The sequence below is a fragment of the Microtus pennsylvanicus genome, chromosome 9 (assembly GCF_037038515.1).
Source record: "Microtus pennsylvanicus isolate mMicPen1 chromosome 9, mMicPen1.hap1, whole genome shotgun sequence".
Classification (NCBI taxonomy): Eukaryota; Metazoa; Chordata; class Mammalia; order Rodentia; family Cricetidae; genus Microtus; species Microtus pennsylvanicus.
In genome coordinates, this window is record NC_134587.1 from 76,298,541 (window position 1) to 76,316,171 (window position 17,631).

At 53.2% G+C, this 17,631-nt stretch overlaps 1 protein-coding gene across 1 annotated transcript; it reads left to right on the top strand.

Moving 5' to 3' along the window:
* Positions 1–2,489: 2,489 nt before the first annotated feature.
* Positions 2,490–17,364, top strand: Dusp4 (dual specificity phosphatase 4). The gene is made up of 4 exons (XM_075986508.1): positions 2,490–3,340; positions 11,270–11,415; positions 12,291–12,510; positions 13,750–17,364. Exons 1-4 carry the CDS (start codon positions 2,908–2,910, stop codon positions 14,133–14,135), a joined length of 1,185 nt encoding a protein of 394 aa, XP_075842623.1. The 5' UTR covers positions 2,490–2,907; the 3' UTR covers positions 14,136–17,364.
* The last annotated feature ends 267 nt before the right edge of the window (positions 17,365–17,631 follow it).

Genomic DNA, 17,631 nt, shown 5'->3' on the forward strand with positions numbered 1-17,631 from the left:
CAACATCTTCTTCCCAACAAAAGCCTCTCTTAGCTTAAATGTACTAAGTCCGAAGTGTCTGTCCCCCACCTCCAGAAACAGGCGCGCAGGCGCCGGTACGCACACGTGGACACACACACTCACACGCGCCTGCTTACACCCCCTGCGTGTGACTCGTCTACGCGATTTATGGGCTTCTCCAGCACGGATTACTGTCAGGTGCAGAAGCAGCCCTTTGTTCGGTGGGCATTCCCCCCCCTCCCCGCACCAACCCGGATTTGACTGTTATTTACGGGCCACGTGAGCACTGGGCCCGGGCCTGGCCGGCGGGGGGAGGGGGACTCCCCTAGAGCAGGGGAGACAAAGGCTAGCCGAGCGTGGCCAGCGCCACCTGGGGACAACCCTCCTCCCCCCCACCCCACTCCTGTAACTCGGGTGAAATCGGTCCAGACCTGGCTCGGACTGAGAGTCTTTGGAGAAACGTTGTGTTAACGCCCTTGTAAAGCAGTCTGTGCTTCCTTGCTCCGGGAGCTGAGGCCTGGTACCCGCTGGCTTTGTAAACTGGGGGAGCCGCCCCCCTGCCCCGAGAGCAAATCTGGTCCCGGCTGTCGAGGCACCAGGGATGCCTAGGACAGGGCCACGAATGCCAGGCTAGCGAGAGGGAAAAGCATTAGCCGTCCTCAGCACCCCCCACCTCGGGACAAGAGAAACCGAATCCAGCCCCCTTTGCCCTCTTACTGGGGGTAGCGCGTCCTTCCTGCCCTCCCAGCCCGAGTGACGAGTGTCCAAGACCCTGCCCCAGGCAGCATGTGTCATTCTGGTGTTGTGGCTTCTTCCGGAGCCCGGATTAGTGTGCTCACGCACTCCAGGAGCCAAAATTTGAGGCGCGACGGGGGTCACTAAAAATGTCAGCTACAAATTAATCCACATTCATCTTTTTGATTGGAAAAATCCATGAAAAAATTAAAAATTTAAGGCAGGAACATTCCAGTGCCCATTTTGGAACCTGAAGCAAAATGGAAAGATCTCCACGGATGATCAGCGTCTTACACAGCCCACCGGACCCAGATCGGGGTGTCGGGGACTTCAGGGTGCATGTGGAAAGAAGAACAGGTAGAAGGCCTTGGAGATGGGTGTTGCGGGCTGGAGGTGAGCTCGGGGGAGCCGCTTCTCAGGGAACAAAGCAGAGGGCAAGAGTAGAGAGGGCAGAAATGGGCGGGAAGGACCTTGAGGCGGTGGCCCTCTTCCACCCGCGACCTGAAATGGAACACTCGACCTCGCCGCCACCAAGGCCGCGAGCGAATCCCGTAATTCCCTCGTTCGGTGATTAATTCTTGCTAACAAGACTTGGCAAGATCTCGGCAGAATAATTTTTGGCTTCTGTGAGGTCCCCACCGCGTGCGCGCACAACCTCCCCTCTTGCCAAAAGCAAGCCCTTGGGAAATTAAATGCCTCTGGCAAAGTAAAACCTGGGTGAGGATACTAGGTGATCTGGAAAGAGGGGTGTAGAAACTCGAATCTTCTCCGAGCTGATAAAAAGGTCAGTCTTCGTATGGACACTTTTCAGCATCTCCCTTAGCACCAAATGTGGACCCTAATAGTCATTTCCTGAGAGGACAGTTCGCGTGTGACCAAGAGGGCGGAGAGGACTTCCCCCGAAACGGAAAACGTCGGGGTATTCTCCCCTCCCCAAACCATGGTTAAATAAACACGTTATAGGAAGATTGGGCCGGAGTGCAGCCCAGCTCTCCCGGCATAGGCACACCATTCGGCTAATTAACAGCCCCCTCTGGGTTGTAAAGTAACAAATTCTACACTTCTGTTACTGGTCTTTGGCGCGAGGGCCGACCCTTTCATCTTCTAAATTGAGGTTTGCCCACGTTCCACGGGAAGCTATAAAGCTGATATAATGGGTCAGGCTGGAAATCGATCACGCTAATCTAAAAACCAACGTCTGGGAAATCAATCGCATTAAAAACAAAACGAAACGCAACCGGCAGGACTCCAAGAACAAAGTCCGGCGAGAGGAGGTCCCCAAGCTCTGCGGGGTGACAGCCGCTCAGCGCTCGGGTCCACTGAGCTGCAGGAGGGGGAGACCTAGAAGACTCCGGGGCAGAGGAGGGGGGAGGCGAGAGCCCAGGCCTCGGTTAGACCGGCGTCGCCACCCGCTACCGTCTTTGCGCGGACGCCGAGCTCCGGGGCTAAGGAAAGGACACAGAGACGCGCCGCGGCTCCATTCACAAAGTCCGGGAGCTGCCGGCTCGCGGGCGGGTCGGAGGCTGCCTCCTTTTTCCTCTAGGTCTTAGTTTTATGAATGGGCCTGGCAGTGAGCACCGAGCGCCCTGTTTACTCCTCTCTTTGTGACGTCGAGGTCCCGTGACTGGGTGCGAGGGGGCCGGCGCTCCATTCACGAGCTGGGGTGGGGGTGGGGCGGGGCGGGGCGCTCGCGCGCGGGGGCGGGGCCTGCGAGGTAGTAATGACTCTTCCCTCCCCCTGGAGAGCGGGCGAGCATTAATAAATCTCTAAGCCGAGGAGGAAACTCTGGCTGGGGTAGTGCGCGCAGCTCCAGCGGGGTGTTGCGTGGAACAGCGGCGCCCGAGCTGGTGGCGGCAGGAGCAGCCCAGCTAGCAAAACACACTAGAAGCAGCAAACCGAGGGGAGCCCTTTCTCGTAAACACACTCCCCTCCTCGGTCACTTTCCCCCCCGAGGGCCGCGCGCCTGCCTGCTTCTGAAGTCCGAGAAGGCTCGGACTGCTATGTAACGTCGAGGCTGCGGGAGGAGGAAGGGTTGTGGGGAGAAGAAGAGGCTGGGGCCAAGTTTGCGGCCACTTCGACAGGCGCCCTCTTAGCCCTCGCCTGCGCCTTCCTGTAGTTGGCCTGGGTGCCCTTGTCTTCTCCAGCTCCCCAGCTGCTGCGGTTCCCGGCGACATGGTGACGGTGGAGGAACTGCGGGAGATGGACTGCAGCGTGCTCAAAAGGCTGATGAACCGAGATGAGAACGGTGGCGGCGCGGGCGGCAGCAGCAGCCACGGAGCCCTGGGGCTGCTGAGCAGCGGCAAGTGCCTGCTGCTAGACTGCAGACCGTTTCTGGCTCACAGCGCGGGCTACATCCGAGGTTCGGTTAACGTGCGCTGCAACACCATCGTGAGGCGGAGGGCCAAGGGTTCCGTGAGCTTGGAGCAGATTCTGCCCGCGGAGGAAGAAGTGCGCGCCCGCCTGCGCTCCGGCCTCTACTCAGCGGTCATCGTCTACGACGAGCGCAGCCCGCGCGCCGAGAGCCTTCGCGAGGACAGCACCGTGTCGCTGGTCGTGCAGGCGCTGCGCCGTAACGCCGAGCGCACAGATATCTGTCTGCTTAAAGGTAAACGAGGGCGCCCGTGAGGGAGCTGAGGGGTAGGTAGGTAGATGTAAGGGACTTGGCGGCCTGCGCCCTGCCGGGCACGGGAATAAGTGCCTGAGTGACTTCGGGCTGCGGGAGTCCCCGTGCGGGTCAGTGTGCACGGTTTTGCCATGTTTTTGAACCCAAGTCTGGGATGGGGGGCGTGCTGGCGTGTGTCTCCAGTCACCTGCAATCTGCATGCTTCCTAGAGTTTCCGTGTTTATTGACAAGAACGGTTCTGACCTGGAAGCTGGCAGCGATTCCTCTGCGCAGCCCGGTTTCGAGTGTTGAGAACGCGCTCCTAAGTCCTTACAGGGACCAGAGAGGCCTGTTGGTTCGGTGTGGCCCCGAGAACCCTAGAGAGAGGTGAAGGAAGGCGGACGCCGAGGTGGGATCTGCCTCTAGAGTTCGTACACAGTCCCGCCTTTGGTAAATACAGGAAGGAGAATTGGGTTGCAGATCTGGGAAGCGTTCTTATCTTGTCTTCTGGTGCCCCAACTCAGAGCTTTTCTGGAAGGCAGTCAGCTTCTCCTGCCCTGGGCTAGACTTAGGCTCCCGGAGCGGGGAGGCTGGAGTGTGCTGTTTAGGGAGGACGCGGGACAGGACCGCGCCGCCTCCTGCTAATCCAGGCAGCGGAGAATCACCACCTTTTGTTCCACACCGGTCTCCACTCTCTGCTAGCGGCGCGTGCCTGGTAGAAGCGAACCCTGGCCTAAATAGGCGGCCGGAGAGAAGGTGGCTTGTCATTTATAAGTCAGACTTCCCCCAAAAGGTCGCACATTGTCCCAGTCCCTGGAGAAAGGGACCGTTGGCTCGCAGCACCTGCCAACCCCGCGGCTGTGCGGGCCTCCGGCTGCGGAACGGGCGGCGAGAGCGGGGGTCGGGCGCCCCCTGCCGCGCTGCGCCCCTATCTCCGGCCGCCGCATTCCGCGCATTCTTTCGCGCGGGTCGAGTCTTAATTTTGAACCCGGGAGGTATTTCGGATTCCCCGCCTTCCAAGAGCCGCCTCTTTCCCTGTCGAAGTTCCCCTCTAGTACACTTTTTCTCTCGGAGCCTTGTTCGTCACTAGAAGGGAGTCTCGGGAGAAACCTTTTCTCCGGCCCCTTAGGAAAAGCACCGGGAAGCGGCTGTGTGCGGGCGAGCGGGGCTGGCCTTGCGGAACAGCGGGGGGCTTTGTTCCTTGCAGTTGTTTCCTGACCATTTGACCCGTCAGCTGCCGGGGAAACGCTGCTGTTGACCCGAGGCTGAACTGCTAAGGCGATTTTGCTGACTTTTCTTTCTTTTTTCGCGAGGGCCGCCTTTTGCTTCTCCAGGGGAGTCCTAGTCTCTCTCCGCCTTCTCCCTAAAGCATTTTTAGGAGCGACTGCCAGGAAGACTCATCCCGGATCTAGCGACCGCCTAGCGGTCAAAGCCGAGCCCCACGCGGTACCCGGAGGCCCGGGTCAGGCGCAGGTCCAGTGTCCTCCCCTCGGCGGGGTCCTGTTTGGACCCCAGGCTGCGCGTCTGTGCTATTGCTTAAGCCTGCCGGCTCTCCCCGAATCGGTATTGGGGGTGGGAAAGATGAAACTGTCTTGGTGAAAGTCCCCTGGGGGAGCCGGGGCTATGCTTTCCGACTCTTAGCTTCGGGAGCATTTAAGCCCCACGTGGAGTCTGAGATTGTCTTGTTTTTCTTCCTGGAAGAAATCCGGAGGGGACCGCCCCTGAGCGGCAGCTGTGGGCCTTAGTTGGGAGCCCTTAAGGCTTCCTTCCGGGCCGCAGGCTCTGGGACCTGGCGCCTAGAAAAGGAAGCGTATTTTTAAGGTTAAATCTCGTGGCTCGCGGCATTCGGCCGGTCCTCTTTCGGATCCGGAGACCGGGAGGCCAGGCCAGTTCTGAGAAACGCTTTAGGACAAGTATTGACGTAAGACCCGGTAGGACAGGTGGCCTCTGGGCAAAATGACAGTCCCTCCCTAATGAAAGGTCAGATGCCTGGTCCTCAGAAAGCTATTTCCTTTAAGCCGGGCTTGGCTGAACTCTGCCTTTCCAGCTCCTTTCCTTGGTCGTTTGTCCGTATTGGGCAGGGAGGCTCTCCCCTTGCCCCTCCAAAGCCAAAAGGCTACTTCCCAGTCCTCTGAGGCCTGGACTGCTTTGTTTTCATCTGTTTAGGAACAGCTGCTATCTCAGCTTCACCACCAGCCCTAGCCAGAAGTTCAGCGTACTGACTTTGGGAGCAAGAGGCTAAAGTGAGGGCCGGGGTGGAGGTGGATGTTGGTTGCCCCTTGCTTTGTAGAGGTAGCAGAGCGTCCATCTGCCCGCCATAGTTTATGTGAACGTACATACTGAGCCACAGCCTCCTCCCTCCTCTTTAATGCCAGCCTCGGCAGAGAGGGCAGCAAGAAAATGTCTGCTGTAGGAAGGAGAAGTCATGGGCACTAACACTCCCCCATGCCCCTCCCCCCACCTCCCCCGGGGAGGGGGGCCAGCCTGGAAGATGGGGCTTGGTGGGAGAGAATCATCCTGGCCCAGAGGCCTGATAGGTTTGTTCTTAGTTATTAAAGGGATAATTTGGCTCAGCTGGGGAATCAGGGCCTCCTGCTGCTGGCGGAGCAACGGGGCAGACAGTGCACAAGAGGGAAGGAGACGGTGGGTGCCCCTGCCATCCCTGGGATGAGGAGACAGAACAACGGTCTCAGAAATGCCGTCTTTCCTGGCCTAAGCAATCGATCAGTTTGTCATCTTCCACCCACCCCCACCCCCGTTAGTTGCCTTTAAAAGAAATCTCAGTTTTCCTTTTTTTTTTGGTCACTTAAAAGGATAATTTGTTACACGTTGTGGGTAGTTAACTGGATTTTCACAAGGGTTGAAAAGCAGGAATTAAACTTTGCTGAAGTATTTTAGTCCTGTGTATTTGCTGCTATTGATCACGTTTTGTTAAAAGCAGTTAACTAAGATCTTAGTATTTTCTTTTTTGCTAGTAAAAGTCATGGAAGATACTTTTGACATAAAATCTTATAAGGCATTTTAGGGACAGTTTCTAAAATTTTTAAGTTTTTCAGATTTTTAATCCTTAGTATACATCTCTCAGATTCTTGCCCTCCATAATAAATGTTTGGCTTTGTGAGTTTTAGAAAAGCCTGACTTTTAAAAAACAGGAGAAATTTCTTAGCCTAATAGTAGTAATAATTCTTTTCTGCCAGCACTCCCAGTGTTACACATTAATCTGTCACACACACACACACACACACACACACACACTGATTTCAGCCTGGTGTGGCGGATACATGCCTATGATCTCAGTAACCTGGGGGCTGAGGCAGCTGGATTACAAACTTCTTGACCAGCCTGCTCCACACACACACACACACACACACACACACACACACACACACACACACACACACACACACACACGGCCTGCTTTGATCAGTTTCATCTCCCCTGCCATCTAGGATTTATCTCCTGACTTCAGTTCTCATTCAAACCGCCTTGCAGCATCATCCAGGGGGCTGTTTTGAGCAGCTGGGATAGTCATCTAGACCTCCACCTTTCCCGCCTGGTTAAAACTCACCTGCCCCAGGCCTTTGACCTGACCCTGACTTGTGTCAGGGAAGAAAGGGACCAGGACCTCTGCTGGTGCCTGCTTGTCTCTCTTTCTCTGTTCTTATCTCCAGCTTTCCCAGTGCCTTCTCCGAGCTTAGCTCAAGGGGTTGCCCACATTTCCTGCCTACCCACAGGGAGAATGACTGGCTTTTTTTTTTTCTGTAACACTGTGTCCCAGAGAGGAAAAGTTTGGGAGTGTTAGGATTATAAAATTGGTAAGTCTCAAGCAAGAATTCCAAGCCTTGATGGCATTGGCTACACCATTACAATGAATGGCTTCTAGGTGTTTAGAGCCAACAAAGGTAACTGACTAAAGATGCCAGAGGGGTCCAGTGGAGTTTGTCCTTGATCCTCAAGATCTTCTTCAGAGCTTCTTACCTAGTAGGAAAAGGTGGTTGTTTAGGAGCCAAGAAATTCCCTTAGATGCTCAGAACCTGTAGAACTGGACGGCCGTTTTTCTTACTGAGAGAGACAGTTCCTGGCAGAAGGAACATGGCTGAAAGACAAGTCACCCTGTAACAGGTCTGCTGGACGTAGCCGATAGCGTGGGAGGACAGAGACTGCAGGAGAGAGCTAGGGAGGCCTTAGGGGGTTCAGCCAGCTGGCCTGGGAAGGAACCACAAAGTCAGAAGCCCACTTGGGTCTGAAGACTGCTCGGTTAAGGTGAGGTCCCCAAAGGCATATGACCTTGAGACAACCTAGACTTCCATTCTGGGCCAGAGCAAGATGGTGGCTCAGGACCATAGGAGAAAGTGGCAGCCTCATTAAGGTCCACGGCAGTAGCTGCCACCACAGCCACTCCCCTCTGGGAACCCTGTTATGGTGGCATTACCAGCACCAACCTTACAAAGCGTTTTCCCATGTGTTAGCTCCAGTCCTGCTGGGCCCAGCAGCCAGCTAGAGTGGAGAATTTATGGCCAGGAGGCCCCGTGTTCATGATTTATGCTTTGAAATGCTTTGCTCTGCGTGTAAAAGAATGAGAGCCTTGGAGCTAACTGGGGATGTAGTTGCTACTCAAGCAAGCCCTGTGAAGGCTATGCCTAATGTTCCATTCCTGTCTTACAGGCTGAAAGATAATAAGCAGGGGAAGTAAGTTCTCTATTTGTTGACTCCCCCTTAGTGCTAGGAACCAACCTGCTGTTTTATATGTGCTTAGCAAGCATTCTGCCACCGAACCTTACCCCAGTCTTAGGAAGTATATGCTTAAACACCTTTCAGAAATCTGCTAGGTTAATTACATTCAGCAGGACTTAGGAAAAACAAGTTGAAATTCATTGGCATGTTAGGAAATTCTATTCAGAAGATGCCCAGTGCTTCGGAGATGGCCGGACTGACTAGGTATATGCCATCACGGTTGGCTTCCACTTCTCTTGGACCTGTGCAGAAGGTGCAGGGAAAGCCTGACCCTTTTGTGTACAGTGGATTAAGTTTTGGATAAAACTGTTAACAAAAGGCTGCGGCCGTGTGGTACTGGCATGAAGATGGGGTTTGCTAGGAGGGCCTGATGGGAAGATATTTTCAGGCAGTTTCCCCTACACACCTTAAGAAATAACACTGCTCCGGGGTGGTGGCTCATACCTGTAACCCCAGCACTTGGGGAGCGGGAAGTCTGAGGCAGGAAGACGGCCATGAGTTCGAGGCCAGCCTGGACTACAGAGTGGGGCCCTGTCTCAATAAAGCCAGGGCCATTACGTTTACATCGCGATCAGGAAGAGGGTTACCTGCACTCCAGTGGACAGTCCCTAAACTGTCACACCCTAAAAAACTCAACACATTTCTGCTACTCAGGTTACGACCATGCACGCTGGGACCGCCTGGGTCTGGTCAGGAGCTGAGGAGGCGCCAGCAGAACTCTTTCTGATCTCTTGTATGGGCAGGAGAAGGCTGATTCGCCCACCTGGGGAAGCCAGCAGAGTTCCCAAGGGAAAGGCCAGTGTAAATAGAACACTTGTCCTGATGGTCATTCTGGCATCAAGGCTGGCCCCTCCCCTTAACCTTCCCATGAGTCCCCGGGGTGGGGGTGGGGCTTCCTTGTCTGTTCTGTTTAACCCTGGCCTCCTCATGCTTGCCACAGGGCCGCTTGGCATATCCGGCGGACCCCCTGTTTGGGGTATCTCGTTTCTAGTAATCCAGGTACCATCCAAAAGCCTCAACAGAGGCTTGGCCATGGGAGGCAGGGACTTAATGGTTTCTTCTTCCTTGTAAGCGACGACTCTGTACTTGCCTTTACAGCCCTCAAACAGCCACAGCTCCCCAAAGCCAGCAGCTCCTCTCTCCCAAGGTGCCTCTGCCAGGCAGGCACATCAGTCTGCCAGGAACTTCGTGCCAGGGGAGATTAATCTCTTCTTACTGACTCGGAGCTGGAGGCCCCGAGAGGTTAGAGGGTGGCCGGTGGCATTAGTAGAACGCACGGCCACAGCGGATGACGCAGAAGGCCGAGGTGTGACCTGTCTGCAGAGCCCATGTCCTTTCTGGATCTTCAGGCTGGCGCAACCCTGTTTCCCCCTTTGATGGGGAGGGCGGGGATATTTCCTCAGGAGTTTTGAGACTGTCTGGAGGGTCCTGCTATTGTGCCTTGGAATCTGGGGTCCAGTGGTCAGCCCCACCCTTTATTTTTAGGGGCGAGCTTGTTTCCTGGGTGGGAAGCTTTTTGCCAAGAACCACTAATAACTTCAGTCTTTAAGAAAGTATTCTGAGGGGGCTGGAGAGATGGCTCAGTGGTTAAGAGCATTGCCTGCCCTTCCAAAGGTCCTGAGTTCAATTCCCAGCAACCACATGGTGGCTCACAACCATCCGTAATGAGGTCTGGTGCCCTCTTCTGACCTGCAGACATATACACAGACAGAATATTTTACACATAATAAATAAATATTTTAAAAAAAAAAAAAGAAAGTATTCTGATTGCTTAAATGAATGTTAATAGACAAAGAGATAGTTAAAAATGTGAAGTCTCACAGAAGTACACTGAGGGACAGTGGCCTTTCCTGATGGAGGTGTTCTGGGGGCCATAGACCGAAGTTTCTTGGCTGAGACCAAGGGCCTTTGGTGACAGACCTTTATTGTTCCTTCATCCCTCAGCCTCTCATCTCTACCCTTTGGGGTGGCTTTAATTAAGAACAAGGGTTTCGGATGGGAGGGGGAGGGCGTTGTGGCCACTGAGGCCACAAATACATACATAGCTGGCAGGCCAGGTCTGCCGGCTCCCCCCTCTGGAGGCTGGCAACGGTGACTCAGCAGGAAGAACTCTGACCACAGAGATATCCTTCTATATCCGGAGGGAGTGAGCAGAGGGCAAGCAAAGCCGCCGGTCAGAAGGGTGGGTGGGGATGGGTGCCCTGCTTCTGAAAAACCCATGTGATGTGGCTGCAGGAAGCAGTTTTCTAGGGTTGGAATTTCGGAGCCAGGCACTTGACTGGTCACATGTCATCCCCCTGGTAGCTGCTGTCAACAGCTGGAGGAAATAATGCCCACAGAGGTGCCTTCTAGCAGGGACTGGGTAGGAGCTAGCCAACCGCAGTCCATTTCGGTCCGTTGTGTGGGTCTGTCCTTGAATGGTTGATTCTGACCTATAGGCTACGTTGAAGTGGTATAGTTTCTGGTCTTGGAGGTCACCGTAAAATGAGACCTGTCCTCTTTCCCCCTGTGCCTTCCCTCAGGCTCTTGTGGGACAGCACCCAGTGGTCCCAGATAAGCTTTCTCTTTGTTACAAAACCCCTCCTTCACAAGAGGTGGCCGATAAACTTGACTGGGCTCATCCATACTCAGGTCAGGAAATCTTTTCTTGCCCCTAACCTGTGCCGCAGAAGAGGTTTGTATGAAGGAAGACGGTTTCCTCTCGTTTGTGGCCCTGTTGCCAGAGACAGTGCAGTTGGTATCTGCTTTAACTCAGATTCAGAAGGGCTCCTGGTGGGGTATTCTAAGTCGTCTTCCCCCTCCCCCATCCTTTCCACTATCTGAAAGAGTGCCGCTTGGGAATCCCAGATGGGAATCCTCACCAGGTCACGGCACCACTGGCTGGCTGCCTAAGTGCCCATGGGTCCCTCATGGCACCTGGCACTCTAGAAAGTCCCTCTGGCATATTGTTGTACATCTTCTTTGCATTTTTATCCGAAAATAAAGACGTGGCCATAAATTGAAGTCCTCAGCATCCTTCCCTTCCTCCATAAGGCCCTCTGACCAAACCTCTCTGGGAAATGCTCGGCAGCCTTTATCGCTAGACCCACAGCGCCACCTAGTGGCCCACACCGAACCAACAGCTCTCCTTCTTTTTGTCCCCCCCCTTACCCCTGGCTCTGTGGCTCCACTAACCCGAACCACTCTTCTCCTTCACAGGTGGCTACGAGAGGTTTTCTTCTGAGTACCCAGAATTCTGCTCTAAAACCAAGACCCTGGCAGCCATCCCACCACCTGTGCCCCCCAGTGCCACCGAGTCCTTGGACCTGGGCTGCAGCTCCTGTGGGACCCCACTGCACGACCAGGTAGGTGTAGTAGTACCCTGGGCAGAGTTAAGTCAGGCAGTGCAGGGGAACGTGAAGGAACTTTGAGAGTTCTGAATTTTAGGTTTCAAACACAACTCCTTACTTCAAAGACAGGATGGTGAACCCCCCAGTATCATGGTGGAATTTTAGGTCAGGTGTATTGAATTATTTCTTCCCTCTCTTTTATGATCCTCAGGTAAGCGGGGGGGGGGGGGGGGGGGGAGAGAAGATACCTCTGGCTTAGCCTCTATTTTGTTTTTCTTTGTAGCCCAGGCTGCCTTTGAACTTGTTATTTCTATCTCAGCCCCCTGGTACTGGAATTGGAGGCAGGGCTGCTTGGGCCCATCTTATAGGGATCTTGAGACTTTCTATTCTTCTGGAAAGGATGAGGCCGTGGAATAATCGTTGGGCTCCCATGACAGCCAGGCTCTCCTTCATATACCAGCAAGTTATAAAGTACTAGTGGGCTTGGAGTGCCAGCCACGCCCCTAAGACAGTCAGCTTGATCTTCCAGCCCATGCCCACCCACCCAACCACCCTTCCAGTCGGATGGACTGGGGATGGAGTTACATGCCACCATTTCTGCTCCCAAATCTTAGCATGTGTTTTAGGATATCACGCCTGTTGTGACCTTCCCTCTTGTCGGAGACATCTCCTCCCTGGTGTGTTCGTTGTAGACACAGCAGACCAAACAGATACTTCAACCGCATGACACACAGCTCTGTGATGCATTAACAGTAAACTCCCAGTGTGGCCGAGTGCGCTGTATCGTTGGTGGGCTGTCCTGCTGTCTCAGGAGCTCCGGTACCTCCAGCCTTAGTCTGGGTTGCCGGGCGCCTGTTCCACTGAGGTCTTTCTGTTTCTTTCTGGTGCAGGGGGGCCCTGTGGAGATCCTTCCTTTCCTCTACCTCGGCAGTGCCTACCATGCTGCTCGCAGAGACATGCTTGACGCCCTGGGGATCACGGCTCTGCTCAATGTCTCCTCGGACTGCCCCAACCACTTCGAAGGACACTACCAGTACAAGTGTATCCCGGTGGAAGACAACCACAAGGCGGACATCAGCTCCTGGTTCATGGAAGCCATCGAGTATATTGGTAGGCTGCCTTCCCTCGGGGTAGTGGAGCAGGTACCCAGGGAGCAGTGGGTAGGGATTTCAGGTACTGCACAGGCTAGGGCACTCCCCTTGTGTGGCTGTAATTGCTATCACCAAATATTAGATGCAAAGCAACTTAAGGGAGGGACTGACTCTAGCTTCCGGTTTAAGAAGGATTAGTCCCTTATAGTGGGGACAACCTGGTGCCAGGAGTATGGAGCTGTTGTCACCGTTAACCTGCTGAGTCAGGAAGCAGAGAGGGCACGGGAAGTCGGGGCCGGGTGTCAGACCCCAGTTAGCCCCTAGTTAACCCATTTCTTCAGCACGGCCCCTCAGGAGGTTTCATGGCCTTCCCGAACAGCTCAATTATTAGCGCTCTCAATACACTAGCCTGTGGGAGATTCCACCCAAAATACTGCCCTTCACCAGAAAGCCCATCCAAGGGGACTTGTGTGTGGTGGGAGTTGGAAGCCATTGCCCATGCCTGGCCGAGGAGCCAGTCACCTTGCATGGCTCCACATGTGTCCAAAGTAAGACTTCTGTCTGGAGAGGAAGACAAACGGAGATTTGAGTCCCTGTTCTCTTCGATCTAACGGCCTCTGCCGTGTGATTTCCCTGGGCGTCTGCCTCAAAAATACCTGTGTTGTTAAGTCTAGAAAGTACTCCAGAACGGATCCTCAGTCTAGCAGGTCCGTCCTTACCTTTTTTTTTTTTTTTTTTTGATTTTTCGAGACAGGGTTTCTCTGTGGCTTTGGAGCCTGTCCTGGAACTAGCTCTGTAGACCAGGCTGGCCTCGAACTCCCAGAGATCCACCTGCCTCTGCCTCCTGAGTGCTGGGATTAAAGGCGTGTGCCACCATCGCCCGGCAATTATTTATTTATTTATTTATCTATTTATCTATCTATCTATCTATCTATTTATTTATTTATTTATTTATTATGTATACAATATTCTGTCCATGTGTATGTCTGCAGGCCAGAAGAGGGCACCAGACCTCATTACAGATGGTTGTGAGCCACCATGTGGTTGCTGGGTATTGAACTCAGGACCTTTGGAAGAGCAGGCAATGCTCTTAACCACTGAGCCATCTCTCCAGGCCCCCCCGCCCCGTCCTTTCCAATAGGAACAGTGCGCCCATCCTCCAGTGTGTCTTGTCTAACCCACTCCCACGTCTTAGCTTCTGCCACATGCAATGGTGGTGATGCCAAGGGCCCTAACCACGTCACACTCTCTGCCCCAGATGCCGTGAAGGACTGCCGAGGGCGAGTGCTGGTTCACTGCCAGGCGGGCATCTCCAGATCAGCCACCATCTGCTTGGCCTACCTGATGATGAAGAAGCGCGTGCGGCTGGAGGAGGCTTTCGAGTTCGTCAAGCAACGCCGAAGCATCATCTCACCCAACTTCAGCTTCATGGGGCAGCTGCTGCAGTTCGAGTCTCAGGTGCTCACCACGACCTGTGCTGCCGAGGCTGCCAGCCCCTCGGGGCCCCTGCGGGAGAGAGGCAAGGCCACTCCCACCCCCACCTCGCAGTTCGTCTTCAGCTTCCCTGTGTCCGTGGGTGTGCACTCGGCCCCCAGTAGCCTGCCGTACTTACACAGCCCCATTACCACATCCCCCAGCTGTTAGGGCTTGTCTCTGAATGCCAAGGCCAGGGGTGGCCCCCAGCCAGGGTTGTGCAAGCCACGTGTGCGCAGCAAGTAGGGACTAACCAGTGGGGGCCAGGTGATCACGATCCGTCCCCATCCATTTCTCCCTGGCTAACCACAGGGCCAGCTAGAATGGCAATAACGACTTTGAATACATCTTAAACGCAAACAAAACACTCCAACCAAGAGCAATAATGGCTGCGTGTGCGGCCAGGGAAGACTGACCGGTGTATGCGTTGGTTTTACTTTGCAGGTAGAAATTTACCTCATTTTTTTTTTTTTCTTAAAGTGGTAAGGCTTGAAGTGAAACCTACAAATGAGCTCCTGGCAAACATGCTCAGCCAAATTTTATTAAGAGGGGAGAGAAAGAGGAGGAAGCAGGTTTGCCGGAAGTGCCTGGCTGTGTGCTTGTTCTTCTATTGTATTCATAGGAATTTTGTTCTAAGTAACTTTTAGGCCGCAGTATTCACTTGTAATTAGTCGCCAACTGAATCATTCTCCTTAGTGAATATTTGAGGATGTCTAAGCAGGAGTCTGCTGATGTGGATTGGGAATGTATTTCTGTTGCGGTCACACAGGAGAGCACGGAAACACATAGGTGTGCTAGCAGCGAGGCAGTGAGTGGTGTCTGGGTTTCTGCCAGTCAGCATGGTCGCCCCCCTGCGATGCCAACCTAGAAGCGGGCAGGGCCATAGTGCAGAGGAAAGGTCTGTGGTTGTCACTTTCACAGCTGGTTCCTGAGCACAGTGACCCAGCCATGCAAGCCTTTCTTTCTCCAGTGACCCGCTTGGTGGTGGCTAGAGCGTTTTCTTACAACTCGCCTTGGATATTGTCTGTGATAAATGCCATATTTTAAGAGGTGCTCTGGGAAAACTGGGTGCAGTTCAGATTTCCGTACAGCGAATCTTTTGGCAAGGCCCCCATCAAAGCCAGATCACTAAAGATGAACTAAAACCGAAGCATTTTGTAAGTCCAATGTACCCGCCCCCCCCTTTGGATAAATTGGCGTTGTCACTTTTAGGAATTTACTTGAAGTATGCCAAGAAATTCTTGTTATTAAATCCCTCCTTGACAAGTGAATACTTTCAAAAGCCCTCTTTTGAATAAAAAGATGTGTCTGCCATGACTTGGGGCTCCTTAAAGTATGGAGGAGTGGGAGAACAGGGGGCTGGCTGCCGGCTCTTGTGAAGTGGGGACTTGGCCCTTTGGGGTTCTGACTGGGCTAAGGTTTGTAAGGCTGTAAGGAGCCTTTCCAAACAAGACTTTTCTACGGGGAAGGCTTGGGGTTGGGGAGGGGAGATGTTCCATCTGTAGTACTGGGGAACAGTTTTTTGGAGTGCCCAATTAGAGATCACTGCAGGCTTGTCAGGAATGAGAGCACGTCCCTGTTTGTCATTGGGACCCCTCTTCCCCCGCTTTTTGAGTCTGGATCTCTGTGAACATTCTCGATCACACATAAATAACTTCAAGCCTCAGTGTCACGATCATGGTGGAATGCTCTTTTCTCATCCGCCATCCCAGATAGCCCGGGTTCCTTCCATTTCCCTCCGTGAACTGTGAACCTGTGTTGGCATGACTTGTATTGGTGGCCTGGGTCAAACTCTGCCTTTGGGTGAGTCTGGAGTCCTCACTTGGTGTTTTTAGAAGAAGGAAGGGCTACCCTGCCTCCCTGCCTCTGCTGCTTGGTTGAAGGCACGAAGGAGTTGAGCCTCTAGGACAGCGGACCCAAGTTGTATGGGCCTCCATTTCCCTCTGCTTCGTTGGCCGCTGAAGAATTAGATTAGATAGAGTTTTGTAGCTAGGCAAGCCCTGGGCTCCGAGAACGGAAGGGCTTCTGTAGGGCGGATAGGCAGCCTTTAGACTACGTTCACTTTTTATATGAGTGTGTTTGCCAAATGTGTCCTAGTTCCCAGACTGGATCCCAACCACACAGGCAGAGGGAGCTCCAGATGTCCCTCCCCAGCTTCCCAGTTCAGGCCTTCTATGACAATGTCAAGGGGCTATTTATAAAGGCATTTTCTTTGTACTTGGTAACAGCATGAGACCCAAAACTCTTAGAAAATAGGACATTGGTTTGATTGAAAAAAAAAAGGGGGGGGGGAACCTTAAAAAACTGTTGTTCTCTCTCCAGAAGCCTCTTTGATGGCCTGGAATAGCTCTAATGAAGACCCTATCCCAGGGACATTCCAAATGGTTAGTTTCAAAAGACAGCATCCTGTCCAAGAACTGATTCCTGGTGATGGGACAAAAGCTATTAAATATTTGTCAGAGAATGAGGAACACTCCCAATTCTCCCCAGGAATCTTGTCTCATCTGTGGGTGTTTGTGGGGGAGTCTGAAGCATAGGTGAGCAGGTGGCTCTCAGCTCTCAGCTTCATTCCCCCCTGCGACCTGTGCTTGGTTTTCCATAAGGCTGAGGAAGCCTCGAGAAGTGACTCAGTCCTTGGGAAGGTGGCAAGAAGGTCGGGGGAGGTTGAAGGTTAATCCCAAGGGGAAGGGACTGGGCCGTGAACATGAAGCCCGTGGGAATGATACAATAGTTGATAGTGGTTGTCCATCACCGTCGCCTGGGCAGCTGTTAACCCCTCATCCATGTGACCCTTGCCCAGCTAAGCCAGGACTTGTGTGGATGGGACCTTGATACCGATATGTTAGTGTTCGTAGGTGCTTTCCGTGTGCCTAGTTTCAGCCAGGTTTTGGAGACTCCACTGCTTCTGGGTGGTGGAATTCCCACGGAGGTGAGACAGGAGCTACGGCAACTTTGGTACCAGGTCAGTGTGGTCCACTGTCCACAGCCAGCTGAGGGATGAGGTGGTTTCTTTGAGGGAGCCCCTGCGTGGGAACCAATTTGTGGAGCACTGTGAGTGGGCTCAATGTAGTGTCTGGGTATTGATGTATTTCCCTCAATTTTGTCTCCATCAAGAAAGATGGAGAAAGTATGTGTTTTGAAGCCCTCCTTCCAGGGCCCTGCCCTTCCTCCCTGCTCATGACTCATCCACTAGACTTCAGAAAGATAACAATGCAATACTTGGACCTTGTGTAAATAGCCCCATCTTTCTGAGTGGCGTCATTTCTACATTTGATATGCCTGTATTTCTGTAGGATGTACATAGTTTAGGGGATTTTTGTTTTCTAGAAGAGTCAAACATGTCTTTATTTATTGCTTGAAAACGATCATTTATTTGAAAATAAATACATTTTCAACCGTTTCTGCTTTTGTGGACTCATCATTGGAACACATCCTGCTGCTAGAACTTGGAAGGGGAGGAAGGACCTGGGACCTCAAGTAATCATGTCTGCATAGCACCTGCGGTGGAGGTGATGAAAGCCGTGCCCTGAGGTGGGGGCTGCTTACTAGGAGTCAGAAGAGCCAATGGACATGGATGGACTGGAAGAGGCCACTGTTGGCATGAAAACAGCAGAGAGGGCTGTCATAGAAGAATGTGAAAGAAATTCCTGTGTGAGGAGGTCCAGGG